At 38.3% G+C, this 18,532-nt stretch overlaps 1 protein-coding gene across 12 annotated transcripts in view; it reads right to left on the bottom strand.

Annotated features, from left to right (window-relative positions):
* Nucleotides 1-18,532, bottom strand: part of PKP4 (plakophilin 4) — a 291,835-nt gene that overhangs the window by 132,872 nt on the left and 140,431 nt on the right. For all 12 annotated transcript variants that reach the window (XM_077153913.1, XM_077153914.1, XM_077153915.1 and 9 more), the window contains one exon: nucleotides 5,099-5,211. In XM_077153913.1, coding sequence (XP_077010028.1) covers nucleotides 5,099-5,211 — 113 coding nt within the window. The remainder of the gene's footprint in view (nucleotides 1-5,098; nucleotides 5,212-18,532) is intronic.

Below are 18,532 nucleotides of genomic sequence, written 5' to 3'. Positions count from 1 at the left end.
GCCCTTCCAGATAAATTTGCTTATTGGTTTTTCTATTTCTGAAAAATAAGTTGTTGGGATTTTGATTGGTATTGCATTGAATCTGTAAATCAATTTAGGTAGAATTGACATCTTAACTATATTTAGTCTTCCAATCCATGAACACGGTATGCTCTTCCATCTATTTAGGTCTTCTGTGATTTCTTTTAACAGTTTCTTGTAGTTTTCTTTGTATAGGTCTTTTGTCTCTTTAGTTAAATTTATTCCTAAGTATTTTATTCTTTTAGTTGCAATTGTAAATGGAATTCGTTTCTTGATTTCCCCCCTCAGCTTGTTCATTGTTAGTGTATAGAAACACTACAGATTTTTGAATGTTGATCTTGTAACTTGCTACTCTGCTGTACTCATTTATTAGCTCTAGTAGTTTCGCTGTGGATTTTTCAGGGTTTTCGACGTATAGTATCATATCATCTGCAAACAGTGATAGTTTTACTTCTTCCTTTCCAATTTTGATGCCTTGTATTTCTTTTTCTTGTCTAATTGCTCTGGCTAGAACCTCCAACACAATGTTGAATAACAGTGGTGATAATGGACATCCTTGTCTTGTTCCTGATCTTAGGGGGAAAGTTTTCAATTTTTCCCCATTGAGGATGATATTAGCTGTGGGTTTTTCATATATTCCCTCTATCATTTTAAGGAGGTTCCCTTGTATTCCTATCCTTTGAAGTGTTTTCAACAGGAAAGGATGTTGAATCTTGTCAAATGCCTTCTCTGCATCAATTGAGATGATCATGTGATTTTTCTGCTTTGATTTGTTGATATGGTGTATTACATTGATTGATTTTCTTATGTTGAACCATCCTTGCATACCTGGGATGAATCTTCCTTGGTCATGATGTATAATTCTTTTAATGTGTTGCTGGATACGATTTGCTAGAATTTTATTGAGGATTTTTGCATCTATATTCATTAGAGAGATTTTTTTGTAGAATCTTTGCCTGGTTTTGGTATGAGGGTGATGATGGCTTCATAGAATGAATTAGGTAGCTTTCCCTCCACTTCAATTTTTTTGAAGAGTTTGAGCAGGGTTGGTACTAATTCTTTCTGGAATGTTTGGTAGAATTCACATGTGAAGCCGTCTGGTCCTGGACTTCTGTTTTTGGAAGCTTTTGAATGACTGATTCAATTTCTTTACTTGTGATTGGTTTGTTGAGGTCATCTATTTCTTCTTGAGTCAAAGTTGGTTGTCATGCCTTTCTAGGAACTTGTCCATTTCATCTACATTGTTGTATTTATTAGCATAAAGTTGTTCATAGTATCCTGTTATTACTGCCTTTATTTCTGTGAGGCCAGTGGTTATGTCTCCTCTTCCATTTCTGATCTTATTTATTTGCATCCTCTCTCTTCTTCTTTTTGTCATCTTGCTAAGGGTCCATCAATCTTGTTGATTTTCTCATAGAACCAACTTCTGGTCTTATTGATTTTCTCTATTGTTTTCATGTTCTCAATTTCATTTATTTCTGCTCTAATCTTTGTTATTTATTTCCTTTTGCTTCCTTTGGGGTTAGTTTGCTGTTCTTTCTCCAGTTCTTCCAAGTGGACAGTTAATTCCCGAATTTTTGCCCTTTCTTCTTTTTTGATATAGGCATTTAGGGCAATAAATATTCCTCTTAGCACTGCCTTTGCCGCGTCCCATAGGCTTTGATATGTTGTGTTTTCGTTTTCATTCGCCTCAAGATATTTACTAATTTCTCTTGTAATTTCTTCCTTGACCCACTGGTTGTTTAAGAGTGTGTTGTTGAGCCTCCACGTATTTGTGAATTTTCTGGCACTCTGCCTATTACTGATTTCCAACTTCATTCCTTTATGATCTGAGAAAGTGTTGTGTATGATTTCAATCTTTTTAAATTTGTTGAGACTTGCTTTGAGACCCAGCATATGGCCTATCTTTGAGAATGATCCATGAGCACTTGAGAAAAAGGTGTATCCTGCTGTTGTGGGGTGTAATGTCCTATAAATGTCTGTTAAGTCTAGCTCATTTATTGTAATATTCAAATTCTCTGTTTCTTTATTGATCCTCTGTCTTGATGTTCTGTCCATTGATGAGAGTGGGGAATTGATGTCTCCAACTATTATGGTAGATGTGTCTATTTCCCTTTTCAGTATTTGCAGTGTATTCCTCACATATTTTGGGGCATTCTGGTTTGGTACGTAAATATTTCTGATTGTTATGTCTTCTTGTTTAATTGTTCCTTTTATTAGTAGATAGTATCCTTCTTCGTCTCTTTTAACCGTTTTACATTTGAAGTCCAATTTGTTGGATATTAGTATAGCTACTCCTGCTCTTATCTGGTTGTTATTTGCATGAAATATCTTTTCCCAACCTTTCACTTTCAACCTATGTTTATCTTTGGATCTAAGATGTTTCCTGTAGACACATATAGAAGGATCCTGTTTTTTAATCCATTCTGGCAGTCTATGTCTTTTGATTGGGAAATCCAGTCCATTAACTTTTAGTGTTATTACTGTTTGGGTAATACTTTCCTCTACCATTCTGCCTTTTGTATTATATATATCATATCTAATTTTCCTTCTTTCTACACTCTTCTCCACACCTCTCTCTTCTGTCTTTTCGTATCTGACTCTAGTGCTCCCTTTAGTATTTCTTGCAGAGCTGGTCTCTTGGTCACAAATTCTCTCAGTGACATTTTGTCTGAAAATGTTTTAATTTCTCCCTCATTTTTGAAGGACAATTTTGCTGGATATAGAATTCTTGGTTGGCAGTTTTTCTCTTTTAGTAATTTAAATATATCATCCCATTGTCTTCTTGCTTCCATGGTTTCTGCTGAGAAATCTACACATAGTCTTATTGGGTTTCCCTTGTATGTGATGGATTTCTTTTCTCTTGCTGCTTTCAAGATCCTCTCTTTCTCTTTGACCTCTGACATTCTGACTAGTAAGTGTCCTGGAGAACGCCTATTTGGCTCTATTCTCTTTGGGGTGCGCTGCAGTTCTTGGATCTGTAATTTTAGGTCTTTCATAAGAGTTGGGAAATTTTCAGTGATAATTTCTTCCATTAGTTTTTCTCCTCCTTTTCCCTTCTCTTCTCCTTCTGGGACACCCACAACACGTATATTTGTGCGCTTCATATTATCATTCAGTTCCCTGAGCCCCTGCTCAAATTTTTCCATTCTTTTTCCTATAGTTTCTGTTTCTTTTTGGATTTCAGATGTTCCATCCTCCAGTTCACTAATTCTAACCTCTGTCTCTTGAAATCTACCATTGTAGGTTTCCATTGTTTTTTTTCATCTCTTCTACTGTATCTTTCATTCCCATAAGTTCTGTGATTTGTTTTTTCAGACTTTCCATTTCTTCTTTTTGTTGATCCCATGCCTTCTTCATGTCTTCCCTCAATTTATTGATTTGGTTTTTGAAGAGGTTTTCCATTTCTGTTCGTATATTCAGAATTAGTTGTCTCAGCTCCTGTATCTCATGTGAACTATTGGTTTGTTCCTTTGACTGGGCCATATCTTCAATTTTCCTGCTGTGATTTGTTATTTTTTGCTGGCGTCTGGACATTTAATCAGATTTCCCTGAGTGTGAGACCCAGCAGGTTGAAAGACTTTCCTGTAAAGTCTCTGGGTTCTGGTTTTCTTATCCTGCCCAATATGTGGCGCTTGTCTGTCTGTGGGTCCCACCAGCAAAAGATGTTGTGGCTCCTTTAACTTTGAAAGGCTCTCCCTGCTGTGTGCGTGGTAGAGACAGAGGAAAGGTTGTAGGCTGGTTTTAATGGCTTCAAATTGCGATGTCCTGGGATCTGAATTCCCTGAGAGAGGGACTCCACCTGAGTTGCGTTTCACCCCTCCTGCGGGGAAGGTTCATGTGGTAGAGAGCCCTGAAAGCAGCCTGTTTCTGTGTTTGGGGCAGTTGCACCTTGTGTAATCCCGGCACTGAGCCCAGAGGCAACCGAGCCTCAGTAGAAACAGCCGCAGAAGGCTCTGTTTCGCCCTCTTTCCTCTTTTTCAGTTAGCCCAATAGATGACTTCCGCCTTAATCAGTTTTGCCTGAGCTGGGGGCCTACTTCTAGTAGTCAGAATTTGTCCATTAACGCCACTATTGGTGTTTGGTTGGGCTCAGTCCCCGCTACTGTTTGGGGACTCTTTCCTTTCCCTCCGGGTAGCTGACCTGTGGGGGAGGGGCACTGGTCACCAGCTGCGGCTTGGGAAACTCGCAATCTGAGACCAGTCGCCGGACCAGGAAGCCGCCTGTGGGGGAGGGGCACCGGTCGCCGGCCCCCGGCCGCCGCGGCTTGGGAAACTCGCCGATCCGAGACTCGTAGCTGGTCAGGGAAGCTGCCCGCAAGGGAGGGGTGTCAGCCACCGGCTGCCGCAGCTTGGGAAACTCGCCTCTCCGAGACTCCCAGCCCGTCCGGGAAGGAGGGAGGGAGGGGCGCCGGCTGCCAGCCGCCACAGCCCGGGGAAGCGCATGCCACTCGGGGAGCTCACCGCAGCGGATTCTCACAGCCGGACCAGCCAATCCAGACTGGGGTACACTGTGTGTCCAATCCCTGCCGTGGCCCCGGGAGCTGTTCTGCACTGTTTCTGGTTATTTAGTAGTTGTTCTGGAGGAGGAACTAAGACACGCGCACCTTACTAAGCCGCCATCTTGGCCCCCCCCTCCTAAACTGACATTTAAAAAATTAACTTAATGTTATTTAGAAATAATTCTTAGTTAAAACACACACACACAAAACAACCAAAAAAAAAAAGTCTTCAAAGCACCAGTAATCTTAAGGTTAATTTTGCCAAACAATTAACAATTGCTTGTGAAAAACATTCATTAGCTATGTTTACATATGAAAAATCAAGTTTCTAAAGGTAATATACCCGCTTTTACTACAGAAGCTAACTGATACCATATAAACCACTTCAAGCACAGGACTAAAGGATAATCCACATTGCAAGAGGCTTCTCAAAAATAAGAATATATTGACATTTTTTCATGTTAAATTCAGGAAGGCGAGTTAACAGGGACAACACTAACAGAATCATTTGCTGTATCTAGCACAACTTAATAAGGCATGTAACTGAGGCTATGTAAAGAGTGAGCCATCCTGTACCTGGTGCTGGCGATGCTTGGTGATTCTGCTCCAAGCCTACATCTTTCTAGCTGACTGGCAACAATCTGCCTTTCCACTTCCAGTTCTCGGGTGAGTCGCTGAAACTGAAGCTCCTGGGATTCAAGGAAATAAAAGCATATAAGGCACCGAGATTTGCTGCTCAGGCAGATTTATGAATGAATGTTACGTCACAGGAAACAAGGAACATAACTCATAACATAATGCTCAGTGCGGCTTTGTGAACTTTGAATTTTTGATGTAATTGTTGGCTTAACTAAACTACTGATTTGTAGCTTTTTCAAACTTTAAGCATCCAGAACATCAGCTTTCTTTGAAATTGGGCAGATGTAGATCTGTATTGACTTCTTCTTTCTTTTTCATTCTAATTGAGATATTTTAAACACTACTTCTGCTGCAGTGCTTTATTAAACTTAAGGTTTCCAGAGACCTTATCTGATGTGCCTACACAAGTGCACACCGATACAAGCTCTTCATCCTCAATCACTAATTTTTAGATCCCTCATACTACAACAGCACGGCATTAAAAGTGTACATACTCATAAGAATCACTTTACCATGTTTGATACAAAGGCTTTTAATTATTAGGAAAAAATCATTCTAATTGCACAGAAAAGGTCTTTCTATATTTATCACAAAAGCAACAAATTTTTGCTATCGTCACAAACATATTCACGTGCTACTGTATGAAGGGAAGGTGACAAAAAATTGAAAAAGACTGGGTCATAATATGGCATTTGAATTTGTATTAGAAAGCCAGAAAGACTGTCAAAAGAAATACATTTTGCACCAGTGCTGCAAACATCAGGAGGAGATGTTTTAACTTTATTTGTACTCCTCTCATTGTTAGCGTGACAGAATTTTAATAAATGGAATGCATGCCATGCTATACAATATCTACATATCAAAAAAGTATACACCAAACGCATTAAGCCACCAATAACATCTCCAGTATACCTCAAACTCCCTTGTGCCATGTTATGTACTTACAAGTCTAACCAAAGCAAATACTGAAGTGTAACTAGTTTGATTTGACAATGACTGGTAGTTCAAAATACTAGGCATGTGAACACTAACCCTTGAAACTAATCAGAAATATTTAAAATTTATTTATGACAATATGTTAACATTTGTTTGCTATAGAAAGTAAAAATAAAATTTAAACAAAAGTGTATTAACTGTGGAATTAGTCAAATGCACATTCAGTTACATGACAGCATTTGTTCTGAAAATTCCATAAACCACTCTTAGAAAATTTTTAAAGAATAGCTCCTGGAGTTCTTAGGCTTTTCTGATACTGAGAATTCTTTTCTCATAAGTCCAATTGTGGGCATTACTGGACAGGGTCTGAATGAGTAATAGTTGCGTCAATAATGCTGTACAACATAATCATAATAGTAAATAGGATAATGCCTGTCTCTAGCAATTCCAAGACCACCAGCTCTTAATCAATATTCAGCAATGAAAGATCAGATAGATACAAATCTGAAAATTTTAAATGGTGCAAGATTTAGCACCAGGCTAACTGAATTTGTTTTAAGATAACTGGCATTATGCTTACCTCACACTCATAGATTTTCTTTGCCCTTGAAACAGCCCAATATATTTGTGATATATTTCCATTCATTCAATTAGTTTACTCAATTTTTTATTATATACCTCCCTGTATTAAGGAGGGAGGTATATACTGGCTCCCTGTATTAAGCTGGTCCAGGAAAGAACCATCTGTGTATATGAGAATATTCCCTGAACTATTACACTATCTCTGGGCTCTGTACTCAGTGGCTAAGAGGGTTTGAGGGCTGTAATGTTTTCCTCATTTTGCAAAGGCCAGAAGTTATCAGGGTAGGAGTAAGATAGGTTCCAAATTAGAACACAGAAAAGTATGTCTTTCTCATCATTCTTTTCCTCAGAGGCAGAGAGACCTTTGGCTCTGCCTAGAAGATGCATGTATGCATATCAGACTTGGACTCAGGTACTGATACTAAGAGTGACTCCAGAAAACAGGAGGCTCATTTTCTGTCTCTTCCACCTTCCTACTGCACATCACGCTATAGGCTTCAAGGTGAAATTCCTGACTAGGAAATGGCTGCTATACAAACTGCCTTGTCTAGTGTCTGGTAGTCATACCAGTGGCTTCCTTGTATGACCAATTTTGTGGCACAGTTTTGGACACTGTTTCTGGAAATTAATTCTCAAGCCATTGTAACAACTCTGGGAACTTACTAAAACAACTCAAAAAACTCTCACTGTCTCTGCATAATTAGCCATGTCAGCTTCTAGTTCTCGCAACTTGGAACACTAATTGACATACCTATAGAAACCATTTATAGTCATCAAGTTGTTAGGAAAGTCTATGAACCAACAATATAGCTACATCTTAACATTCTTATGGACTCAGTGAAGCCCAATTTTAAATATTGCAAGATACTTCAAATGTACAGAAATGTACATTATGTTATTATCTAACATAATCATATATGTTAATGAACTTCTTCTTTGAACCTCACCTAGCTATAGCAAATTTTAGTATTTTGTTATATTTGTTTCAGAGTTTTTGAGAAATAAAACACAGAAGAAACAAAATTTCCTGCTTTCTTTCCCCTGGGTCTCATTTCCCAACCTGTCTCCCTTCCTAGAAGCAACCATTATTTTGAATTTGGTGTTTATTATTCCTGTGAATATTTTATATTATTACCACTACATATTTACAGATGAATAAATGATATACAGTATTGCTTTGCATGGTCACACAATTTATCTCAACAGTACTCTATGCACTGTCTGCTGCAGACTGCATTTATTGCTCAATATTATTTTCAGGTTTATCAATATCAATATACATGGATCTCGTTCATTTATTTTCACTGCTCAATAGGATTCCATTATACAAATAAAGCACAATGTTGTTATATACTCTCATTACGATGAACCCTTGGGTTGTTTCTCATTTAATGCAATCACAAGCATCCTGCAAAATAAGCATCCTTGTATAAACCACCTTATGCACATGTAACTGGATTCCCCAGAGAAGAGATCTAAAAGTAGAACTGCTAGGTTGAACAGTATGTTCATCTTCAACTTTGCTTAATAAAGACTGTCAATCAAATTACCTTCCAAAGCAGTTGTACCAATTTGTATTTCAGCCAGCAGAATACAAGAGTTCCAATTTTTCCATAGCCTTGTTGACACTGATTTCTGAGTGTAAATTTTTTTTTGTAATTTGATAGCCATGGCATACTATCTTGCATTTTATTTTGTATTTCCTTGATCACTAAGATCTTTTCACGTTTTTTTGGTCACTTAGGGTTCTGAATCTCACAGGTATAAATTCTCGGGTTAGGGGTGGAGTGGAGGGAATTTTTTCCCTATTGCCAGTACCAAGATCAAGATAAGCAAATTTGTCTGCATGTCTTCTCTTGAGGAACAGGCTTCTCATTCACCCTTATGCTAAGGTTGTAGCTTTGTGAAGTTCTAGCTTTAGGTGCGGAATCTCTCATTATATTATACTCCCCATATTCTGCACACTCCCTATGTAGTCATCAATAGGCAAGTTCAAGATCATTAGATTAGGCGGATTCCTTCAAGATGAAAGTCAGGTTTCTGGCTTTTACATTTCAGTTTGGTCTCTGTGAATTACTTACTTTCTTTCCAGTTTAGGCTTGCCTTTAAAAAGACAATTTAAATATTTTCTTCAGCATATTTAGTTCTTTTAGTGGAAAAATTGTTTAGGATATTGAATCTACCATATTGCCAGAAATGGAAGTCCTAACAGTGTTTTCATATTTTCTCTGAGCTGAATTTGAGGGGGAATTTCTCAGTACTACCTTCAACTCACTATTTTCCTTTGTGTCCTGTTGATCCCATCTACTGTAATTTGTTTCAATAACAATATTTTCAATTTCTGAGATTTCTAATTTGTTCTTCATGAACATCTGTTCTCGTTTTAGTTATGCCTATTTTTACTTCATAACTTCTGGCTGTTTTATAATGGAAGTTCTTCCTTTAATCAATCTTCAAGCATCCTAAATATACCTATTTCAAGTCTGTCAGACTGCTCCACAAAATTATTTTCATCTGGAATAATAACTCACGATTGTAGATTTGGTTAGCTATCTTTCTTCACACTAGCTTTCTTTGGGTGTTTGAGAATTTTGATGTGCAGGCTTATATGGAGTAAATCTCCCTTTCCCCTTCGTTTTGCCTTCCTATTTAGTTACCTCTATCCAACTTTCCTCCAGTCCAACTGAGGCCTTAAATTGGTGATTCAGTGTTCTTTTCCAACAGAAATACTACTGCATATACTAGTAGTATACTGCATATCTAGTCATGGGGCTACATTCTGCTTCCTTTTGCTTCCAAATCTTAAGGTAGCTTTCAGGATGAGGGAGTCCCACTCCTATCTCCTTTGACAGCAGGAAGAGCTCCACTCCGATCCTCTAGTCTCCTTCACCCTCATTAAATCCTTACTGATGTCCAGTTGTGACATATCTCCTGACCCTTCCCAACTGTGCCCTAGTGGATGCCTCATTTCAATTTATGACCTTTTAAATAAATTCTTTACCTTATCCCTCAGAATCTTTCTGCCTCCCAGCTTGACTGAAATGTAGTTTCCCCCTGAAACCCATAGCCCTCTACTAGAGAACACTATACATTCTCCCAAACCGCACACCAGAGGCACCTAGCAGAAAAAGTTGGCATTTTCCTGACTCCTCACTACCTCTATTTATTAGCATAGAGTGGTTTATATTTCTCATTATCTTCATGATTTCAGTAGGATCTGTAACCCTATCTTCTCTTACATTCCTGATATTGTTCTCTTTTTATACCTTAAACAGTAAAGAACATTATTCTTCCAAATATATGCAGTCTTATGTCTTTGAGGCTCATACCCTCCAATTATAGCACCTCCTGCCCACTTTCATTACTTCTATGTACTTCCAGTTATTCTTACCGATTCCCTAAGCCTTTAGGAATAGCTTCCATAATGACCAAAACTATGATTGTGACAACAAAGAGCTGGCACGAGGCAGGCTTATCAGGCCCTCAGCTACCATACCCTCAACAGCCCTCCCCATTTCCACACTAATCCTCAGCTCTCTGCCAGGCCTAAAGGAAGGAAGGTCCCTTCCTTGCTTAAGGTGAGCCCTTCCATCCCCTCCTGCCTCCTCCAGGATCTTGCCTCTCTTTCATGAATGTCAATGTTTCCTCTCAGTTTATAAACATGCTCAAATCTTCTTGATGTCAGGACTCGTCTATTCTTTAATCTCTATTTCTGCCCCCTTTGACCTATACTGTGTTTACTCAATGTTTTTCTTTAAAGTGACTCCTCTTAAAAAGATAGTATCATGCCAGGTATTAAAGTAATTAAAATAATGAACTCTAGTGCTTTTATATATTTTTCTTAATACAAATTAAGAGAAAAATTTTAAAACTGTTTATCTTTGTATCAAAACTCATCTTGCATCAGTAGTATTTATACAACACACTCGAGACCAACATAGCTTTCTATGACTAAAAATTTCAGAGGGAAACTACTGAAATACTGGTTATCTTCAAAGACAAAAGCCTAATGGAATCAGGGCTAAGAAAGCATTTCTTTTTCAACCATTGGTGTGGAAAAATATTCCAAAAAGGAGTATCTTATTAATTATCACTGAGTAGTAACATGTTAGCTCTTTAAGGGACAGTGGATTAGGCAAAATATGTCCTGTTCCCAGGACATACTATATAGCATATTCCTTCCTCTTTCTAATGTTCGTATAGTCAGAATCATATCTTTGAGATTCTTAAGTCAGGTCTAGGGGGCCATTTTAAAGATAAATATTTGAAAGTTAATAAGAAATCTTCAAAGACATGCTAAATATCATTCTTAGACTGGTACCTAAAACCAAAGCAACCATATTTTTAAGGGTGTTTGAACAGCTCATCCTTAAGATAAATTAGCTATTACTGTAGAGGTGATCAAATGTCCTTACCACCAACGAAATAATTGATAAAACCATTGTTACATCCACTTGATAGTCTCTAAATCAATACATAATTAATTATCTCCTTTGCAATGCCTAGCAACGTTTGGTAGAAGGAAATTCAAAAGCAAGAAGATCTGAAATAACACTGGCTTTTCAAACTGTATTCTGAGAGTACCAGTGTACCATAAAATGTTAACATATTCCTTAAAGGAAAGGATCTAGGTCACGTAGGTTTGGGAAATGGTGCAAACCAGATTACACATCCTGGAGATTCACAGCAACATTAGCGTTTTTAAGGCTCTGAGAGGACTACAATAGGAAATTGGCTATCTTTATTCAACTTAGCATTTATTTGAAAAAAAAAAACAAAAACAAAAACTAAGAACACTTTTTTATTTTCAAGGAAGAACTATTAACAGTCCAAGAAACAGTAAGGCTGCAGAGCACAACTTATGCAATGCTGGGGAAAAAAGGCACATTTCTTTTATTTCAGAATGGTTGAACTAAAGGGTACTGTATTGTACTATAAATTATTTTTTAATACATTGGAAAATAAAATTTTAATCACTTTTGTTCACACTGAGTGTTTACAAAAGGCACACCACCACCGAGAGCCACACTTCACATGCAAACTGCTGGCCTTGCAGCTCAAAGGTGCAGAGCACTACAGTGCCTCTCCTTGACTGAGGGTTCTGTGCTGCGCCTGCTGCTGCCTACATTTATATCCTGTGTAAGTTAGGAACTCAAAAATACAGGAAGAGGTTACTTCAAAACACAAGGAAAGCTTTCTGCTTACAGCCAAGTATGGATGAGAACTTCAAGGTAAACAGGTAAAGGCCCAAGCTTTTCCTATCAAACCACTGATGCTTTCTAAAAATTGTCTACTCAACAGTGACTTACTTGTGTGACTTCACTGGCTCTTCAGTCTCTCACTTGGAAATCTCTAACAATTACATGGGTCCATGCACACCAGATTCACCATCTCTAACCAGATTCAAACCCCTCATCTTCAATGGTCTAAGTAGCTCCACCTGAGACAAGCTAGTGCCTCCATAGGGCCACACCTCCCTGCCTCCTGTATCTTGTTTCTCTACTGCAGTCCTCCTCACCATGCATTCCTGAATCGACAAGCAGCACCAGTATCACTGGAAATTCTTAGAACCTGAAGTGGGTGGGGCCAGCAATCAGTGCTTTAACAAGCCCTCCAGGAGATTCTTATGCACACTAGTCTGAGATCCACACCTGTCCACATGGTTCCTCTCTCAGCATTTTCGTCATTTCCTCTCTTCCTCTTATTTCCCATTTTACACATTAAATGGTCTCCCCAATCCTGTCACTGTACCTCTCTAACACTGGAAGAATCCATTCTCTTTGTTGTTCCTACCATCATTATCCTCAATCAGGCTCACATTAACTTCAGTCTTGCAATAACCCCTAAGTTTTCTTTCTCCCCCACCACAATGGTGAGGGGCCTTCCCTCTCATGTGTTTTTCTACATTCCCTGCAGGTAAATCTGACTAAGGTACAAAACTACTCACCAATAACTTCTATCCTTATCAAAGGTTTACTGGGCTTCAGGCTCCCTGCTAAATGCCTTATGTTTACCACTTTGTATATCCGCCGACAGTGTGACTTGTCTAAGATCACCAAGAGCAAACAAGGATTTGAAATCATGTCCATTGGAGTTCAAGTCCCATGATATTAGCTACTGTGCTACAAACCTTCCCACCCGACCCCAAACAGCGCAGCCCTTAAAACACTCAGTACAATCTGGCTCCCAAGTATATATATTTTTGTCTCCTGTCCTCCCCTCCATGCACCTTTTCATGGCTTCCTATACATAAAACTCCAGGCTTTTTCTCATGCTGTTCCATCTTCTGGAAACAGTCCCTGCGAGTGGTCACATCACCCACATTTGGACACCTACAGGCTCTTATCTAGACCGTAGGTGGAAAAAGGGCTCAATTTACGAAGCTGGACTCTCCTTAAAGAAGAGAGAAATCTATGTTTTATTCACCTCAGGATCACTTTAGCTCCCTGAAAAAAAAACAAACAAAACATAAGAAAAACCCTGCTAATTCATTTGGGACAAACTTTATGTAGCAAATTTTATTACATATGTGTACCTGATCTTGCAGATTTAAAAAATGTACTGATTATTTAGTTTTTTTATATAGTGACAGGCATAATATATTATGGGTGATCCTTCTTGAGGTTCTTAAAGTATTTCAAATATAATAATTATATTCTTATAACGTAAGTAAAGAAAATTAGAAAAACTGAAGTTACAAAAGAATTTTCTATTTTTATTTAAAGTTACAAAGAGACACAGAGGCAAAGCTTGAGTTAGAGCCTGGGTTTCCCAACATTTTGCTGACTGTTGTTTTAACAAATTAGCCTGACTGCACTTTTTATGGTGACATGGAAAAATAAGTGCTTTTTATTTTGCATAGGCAGGCATTAGGAAATGAACCCAGGTCTCCGGCATGGCAGACGAGAGCTCTGCCTCTGAGCCACTGTGGCCTGCCCGATGCTTTTTTTTTTTAAAATCAAAAAGGTGTGCATATTTTCGGTGGCATGATAGCTTACTGCTATGTTACACTTACTGCTTACTATTAATATGACACTATCAAGCCACCGCCTGCCACTCCACCTCTCCTGCTTTTCCCTGTCTCCACCTGCCTAATTCCATGTTGTGCTGCGTATCAGAAAAACGGGAGTTACCCAGACTGGCATGGCAGTTTTGAAAATCTGCCGATCACTCTACTGACATGTTCAGTTGCAGAACTAGCAATTGCCTTTAGTTTCATTTCTTTTTTAAACTTTTAAAATTGTATAGTATAACATATACACAAAGCAAAGAAATAAAAATGCAATAGTTTTCAAAGCACTCTTCAACAAAGGGTTACAGGACAGATCCCAGAGTTTGTCATGGGCTACCATATGATCCTCTCATATTTTTCCTTCTAGCTGCTCCAGAATAAGGAGGCTAGCGGGCTTAAATACTTTATCATCACAATCGACTTTTCTTCCCCTTCTTTTTCTGTGAACAATAACGTATATACAAAAATGCTATAAATTTCCAAGCACAGCACCACAATTAGTTGTAGAACACATTTCAGACTTTGACATGGGTTACAATTTCACAATTTTAGGTTTTTACTTCTAGCTGCTCTAAAATACTGAAGACTAAAAGAGATAATAATTTAATGTTTCAACATTCATATTCATTTGTCAAGTCCTATCTTATATGTATACTTCCACCATTACTTTGATCTTTCCATACCCCTCATTGGGGTTGTTTGAGTTATAGCAATTCTACATTTTTGATATTGGAAGGGTCTGTCACTATTATGGGGTAGGGAGACTTAACTATCTGATGTTCTGGAGAGGCTGAGCTAGGTTTCAGAATTTATTTGGACCAGGGACCCAGCTGGAGTTTGTAGATTTCTGGCAAGTTACTCTACTGCCTGGAACCCTTGTGGAATCTTATAAATTGCCCTAGGTGTTCTTTAGGATTGGCTGGAATGGTCCTGGTTGGGGGTTGGCAGGTTATGGTAAGTAGCAAGGTATACCTGAAGCTTGCATAGAGCAACCTCCAGAGTAGCTTCTCGACTCCGTTTGAACTCTCTCTCTCTGCCACTGATACTTTATTAATTACACTTCTTCTCCCCCATTTGGTCAGGATGTAATTCTTGATCCCATGGTGCCAGGATTCACCCTGGCAGTCCTCTCCCACGTTGCCAGGGAGACTTTCACCCCTGGATGTTATGTTCCATGTAGAGGGGAGGGCAATGATTTCACTTGCAGAGTTGGGCTTAGAGAGACTGAGGCCACATCTGAGCAACAACAGAGGTCCTCCAGAAGTAACTCTTAGGCATGCCCATAGGTAGTCTAAGTTTCTATGCTACCTACATAAGCTTAACAAGAGTAAGCTTCATGATTGAGGGCATAGCCTATTGATTCTGGTGTCCCTGAAGTTTGACATAGCATCAGGGGATTCCCTGATGGTAAAGTTTAGTATTCCATAGTCTTTTTCCTCTCCCTCAGGGGACTTTGCTAATACTTTTTGGTTATCTGGTTAATATATTCTAGGATGTTTCCAGGCATTACAATAATCTATACAGGATTAAAGGACCTCTTTTTCATTCTGTGCTCTTTGTGTTTCAGTTGTTCAAATGAGCTATATAGATAGGTTGAATTAGATTATGCACTATGGAAAATTTCTTGTGGTTCTAAAATTCCTATATTCTGAATTACTTTAACCCCAACCTGTTCGGCTTCGTTCTTATCTCTGAATATTAGGTTACATGTATAAAACCGCCTCTCAAAATCGAGAAATAATAATCACGACTCTGGACTTAATGTGTCTATTCTAAAAGCTTACAATTTAGGCCCCTATTTTCTTATAAGCATTTTCTAGAGGTGACCATACCAGTGTTATTGTTTTGTTTCTGGCTTATTTTGTCTCACCAAATGTCCCACATGTTCATTCACATCATTGCATGCCTCATGACATTGTTCCTTTTTGTAGTAGCACAGCCTTCGTTCGTAAGTATACACCATCGTTTGCTCTTCTACTTCTCCGTCAGTGCATTCTTCAGCCACCTGCATTCATCGGGCATCATGTAGAGGGCCCAAAGTCCACAGTCCATCAGCATTCTCAATTTTAGATAATTTCATTGTTCCCGAGAGACAGAAAACCAATAAACACAACCTCACCAAATAGGAGATCTGAACCTTCTCTTAACTCTTGCCCCTTATCCCATTATTTACCTTTGCTGTTGCTGTGGTAGTGCTGATGGTTTCCTTTTGAACATAGCTCATAGCATGCAACAGCAGTTTTCCCCTGTACCCGGGACTTAAACACTCTTTATACAAGAATCACATCTTTGAAGTAATTCTTACAAGAACTCATTCATATTTCTAGTGTGAGTCAGTGGGACACGTAGGTCACTACAACCCCTTTCAATTTTGTTCATCTTCAATTTGGCAATATTACTTCTAGATCCACTACAGAAATACCTTTGCTCCTATTTATTCCCTTACATTGCAGTTCAACCTCATTAGCTAATGGTTCACCCATCTCTAGCTTCTAGGTATCTCTAAGCTCCCTATATTATGTATTATAAGTATCTATGTATCTCTAAGTCCCCTGTATTCTGATTATACCTTTATGCTGGTCATAAAAGAGGAATCATACAGTTTCTGTCCTTTGTGTCTGAATAATTTCGCTCAGCATTATGTCCTCAAGGCTCATACATCTTGTCATTTGCTTCAGGACATCATTTTGTCTAACTGCTGCATAATATTGCATTGTATGTATATACCACATTTTGTTGATCCACTCGTCTGTTGATGGGCGCTTGGTTTGTTTCCATCTTCTGGTGATTGTGAATAATACTGCTCTGAACATCGGTGTGCAAATGTCTGTTTATGTGGTTGCTTTCAGCTTGTCTGGGTATATACCAAGTAGTGCTATTGCTGGGTCATAGGGCAGCTTGATATTTAGTTTCCTAAGGAATCGCCAGTCTTCCATACTGACTGCACTATTGTACATTCCCACCAGCAGTGTTTAAGTGTCCCAGTTTCTCCACATCCTCTCCAACATTTATAGTTTCCTGATTGTTTAATAACAGCCATTCTTATAGGTGTGAGGTGGTATCTCATTGTAGTCTTCATCTGCATTTCCCTTACAGCCAGTGAAAATGAGCAACTCATGTGCTTTTGAGCCATCTGTATTTGCTCTTCAGAAAAATGCCTGTTCATATCTTTAGCCCATTTTATAATTGGGTTGTTTGTTCTTTTGTTGTTGAGTTGTATGATTGCTTTGCAGATACAGGAAATCAAATCTTTGATGTGATTTATAAATATTTTCTCCCATTGAGTTGACTGCTTCTTCACCTTTTTTGACCAAGTCTTTTGACATGCAGAAGCATTTGATTTTGAGGAGTTCCCATTTATCTATTTTTTTCTTTTGTTGCTTAAGCTTTGGGGGAAGTTTAGGAAGCTACCTCCTATTGGTCTTGAAGATGTTTCCCTACATTTTCTTCTAGAAGCTTATGGTTCTAGTTCTTATACTTAGGTGTGTGTTCCACTTTGAGTTAATTTTTGTGTAGGGTATAAAATAGCGGTCCTCTTGCATTCTCTTAGCTATTGATATCCAGTTCTCCTATGCACAAGTATTGAAAATACTATTTTGTCCCAGTTTAGAGGATTTGCGGGTCTTGTCAAATATCAGTTCACCATAGATTTGGTGGTCTATTGCTGCACTCTCAATTCGATTCCATTGGCTAATGCTTCTGTCTTTGGGCCAGTAGCATGCTGTTTTGACTACTGTGGTTTTATAATAGGTTTTAAAGTCAGGGAGTGTTAAGCCTCCCACTTCGCTCTTCTTTTTAAGGATGTTTTTAGCTATTTGGGGTCTCTTTCCCATCCAGATTGATTTGGTAGTTAGCTTTTCCAAATCTTCACATTAAGTTGTTGGAATTTTGATGGGTACTGTGTTGAATCTGTAGATCAATTTGGGGAGAACTGACATCTTAACGATATTTCGCCTTCCTATCCATGAGCAGGGAATGTCTTTCCACCTATTTAGATCTCCTTTGATTTCTTTTAGCAATGTTGTGTAGTTCTCTGTGTACAAGTCCTTTATGTCCCTAGTTAAGTTCATTCCTAAGTATTTGATTCTTTTAGCTGCTGTTTTGAATGGAATTTTTTCCTTAGCTGACCCCTCAGCTAGCTCATTGCTCGTGTATAGAAATGTTACTGATTTTTGCACATTAATTTTATATCCCACCACCTTGCTGATTTTATTAACTCAAGTAACTTTGCTGTAGATTTTTCAGGATCTTCCAAGTATAGTAACACATTATCTACAAATAATGAAAGTTTTACTTCTTCCTTTCCAATTTGGATGCCTTTTATTTCTTTGTTCTGCCTGACTGTTCTAACTAGAACTCCAGCACAATGTTGAATAATACTGGTGACAAGTGGGCATCCTTGTCTTGTACCTAGTCTTAGGGTCTCTCTCCCTTAAGTATGATGCTGGCTATTGGTTTTTCATATATTCCCTTTATCATATTGAGGTAGTTGCGTTTGACTCCTATCTTCTGGGAGTGCTTTGATCAGAAAAGGGTGCTGAGTTTTGTTGAATTCTTTTCCAGCATCAATCAAGATGATTATGTGATTTTTCCCTTTTGATTTGTTAATATGCTGCATTACATTAATTGATTTTCTTGTATTGAACCATCCTTGCATTCCTGGTATAAACCTCACTTGGTCATGGTGTATGATGTTGTTGGATTCGATTTGCTAATATTTTATTGAGAATTTTTGCATCTATGTTCATTAGGGAGACTGGCCTTTGTTTTCCTTTCTTATAGCACGTTTATTTGGTTTTGGTATTAAAATGACATTAGTTTCATAAAAAGAGTTAGGTAGA

The sequence above is a fragment of the Tamandua tetradactyla genome, chromosome 3, assembly GCF_023851605.1.
Source record: "Tamandua tetradactyla isolate mTamTet1 chromosome 3, mTamTet1.pri, whole genome shotgun sequence".
NCBI lineage: Eukaryota > Metazoa > Chordata > Mammalia > Pilosa > Myrmecophagidae > Tamandua > Tamandua tetradactyla.
The sequence above is the reverse complement of the archived record's forward strand: the minus strand, read 5'-3'. Positions and strand labels throughout refer to the sequence as shown.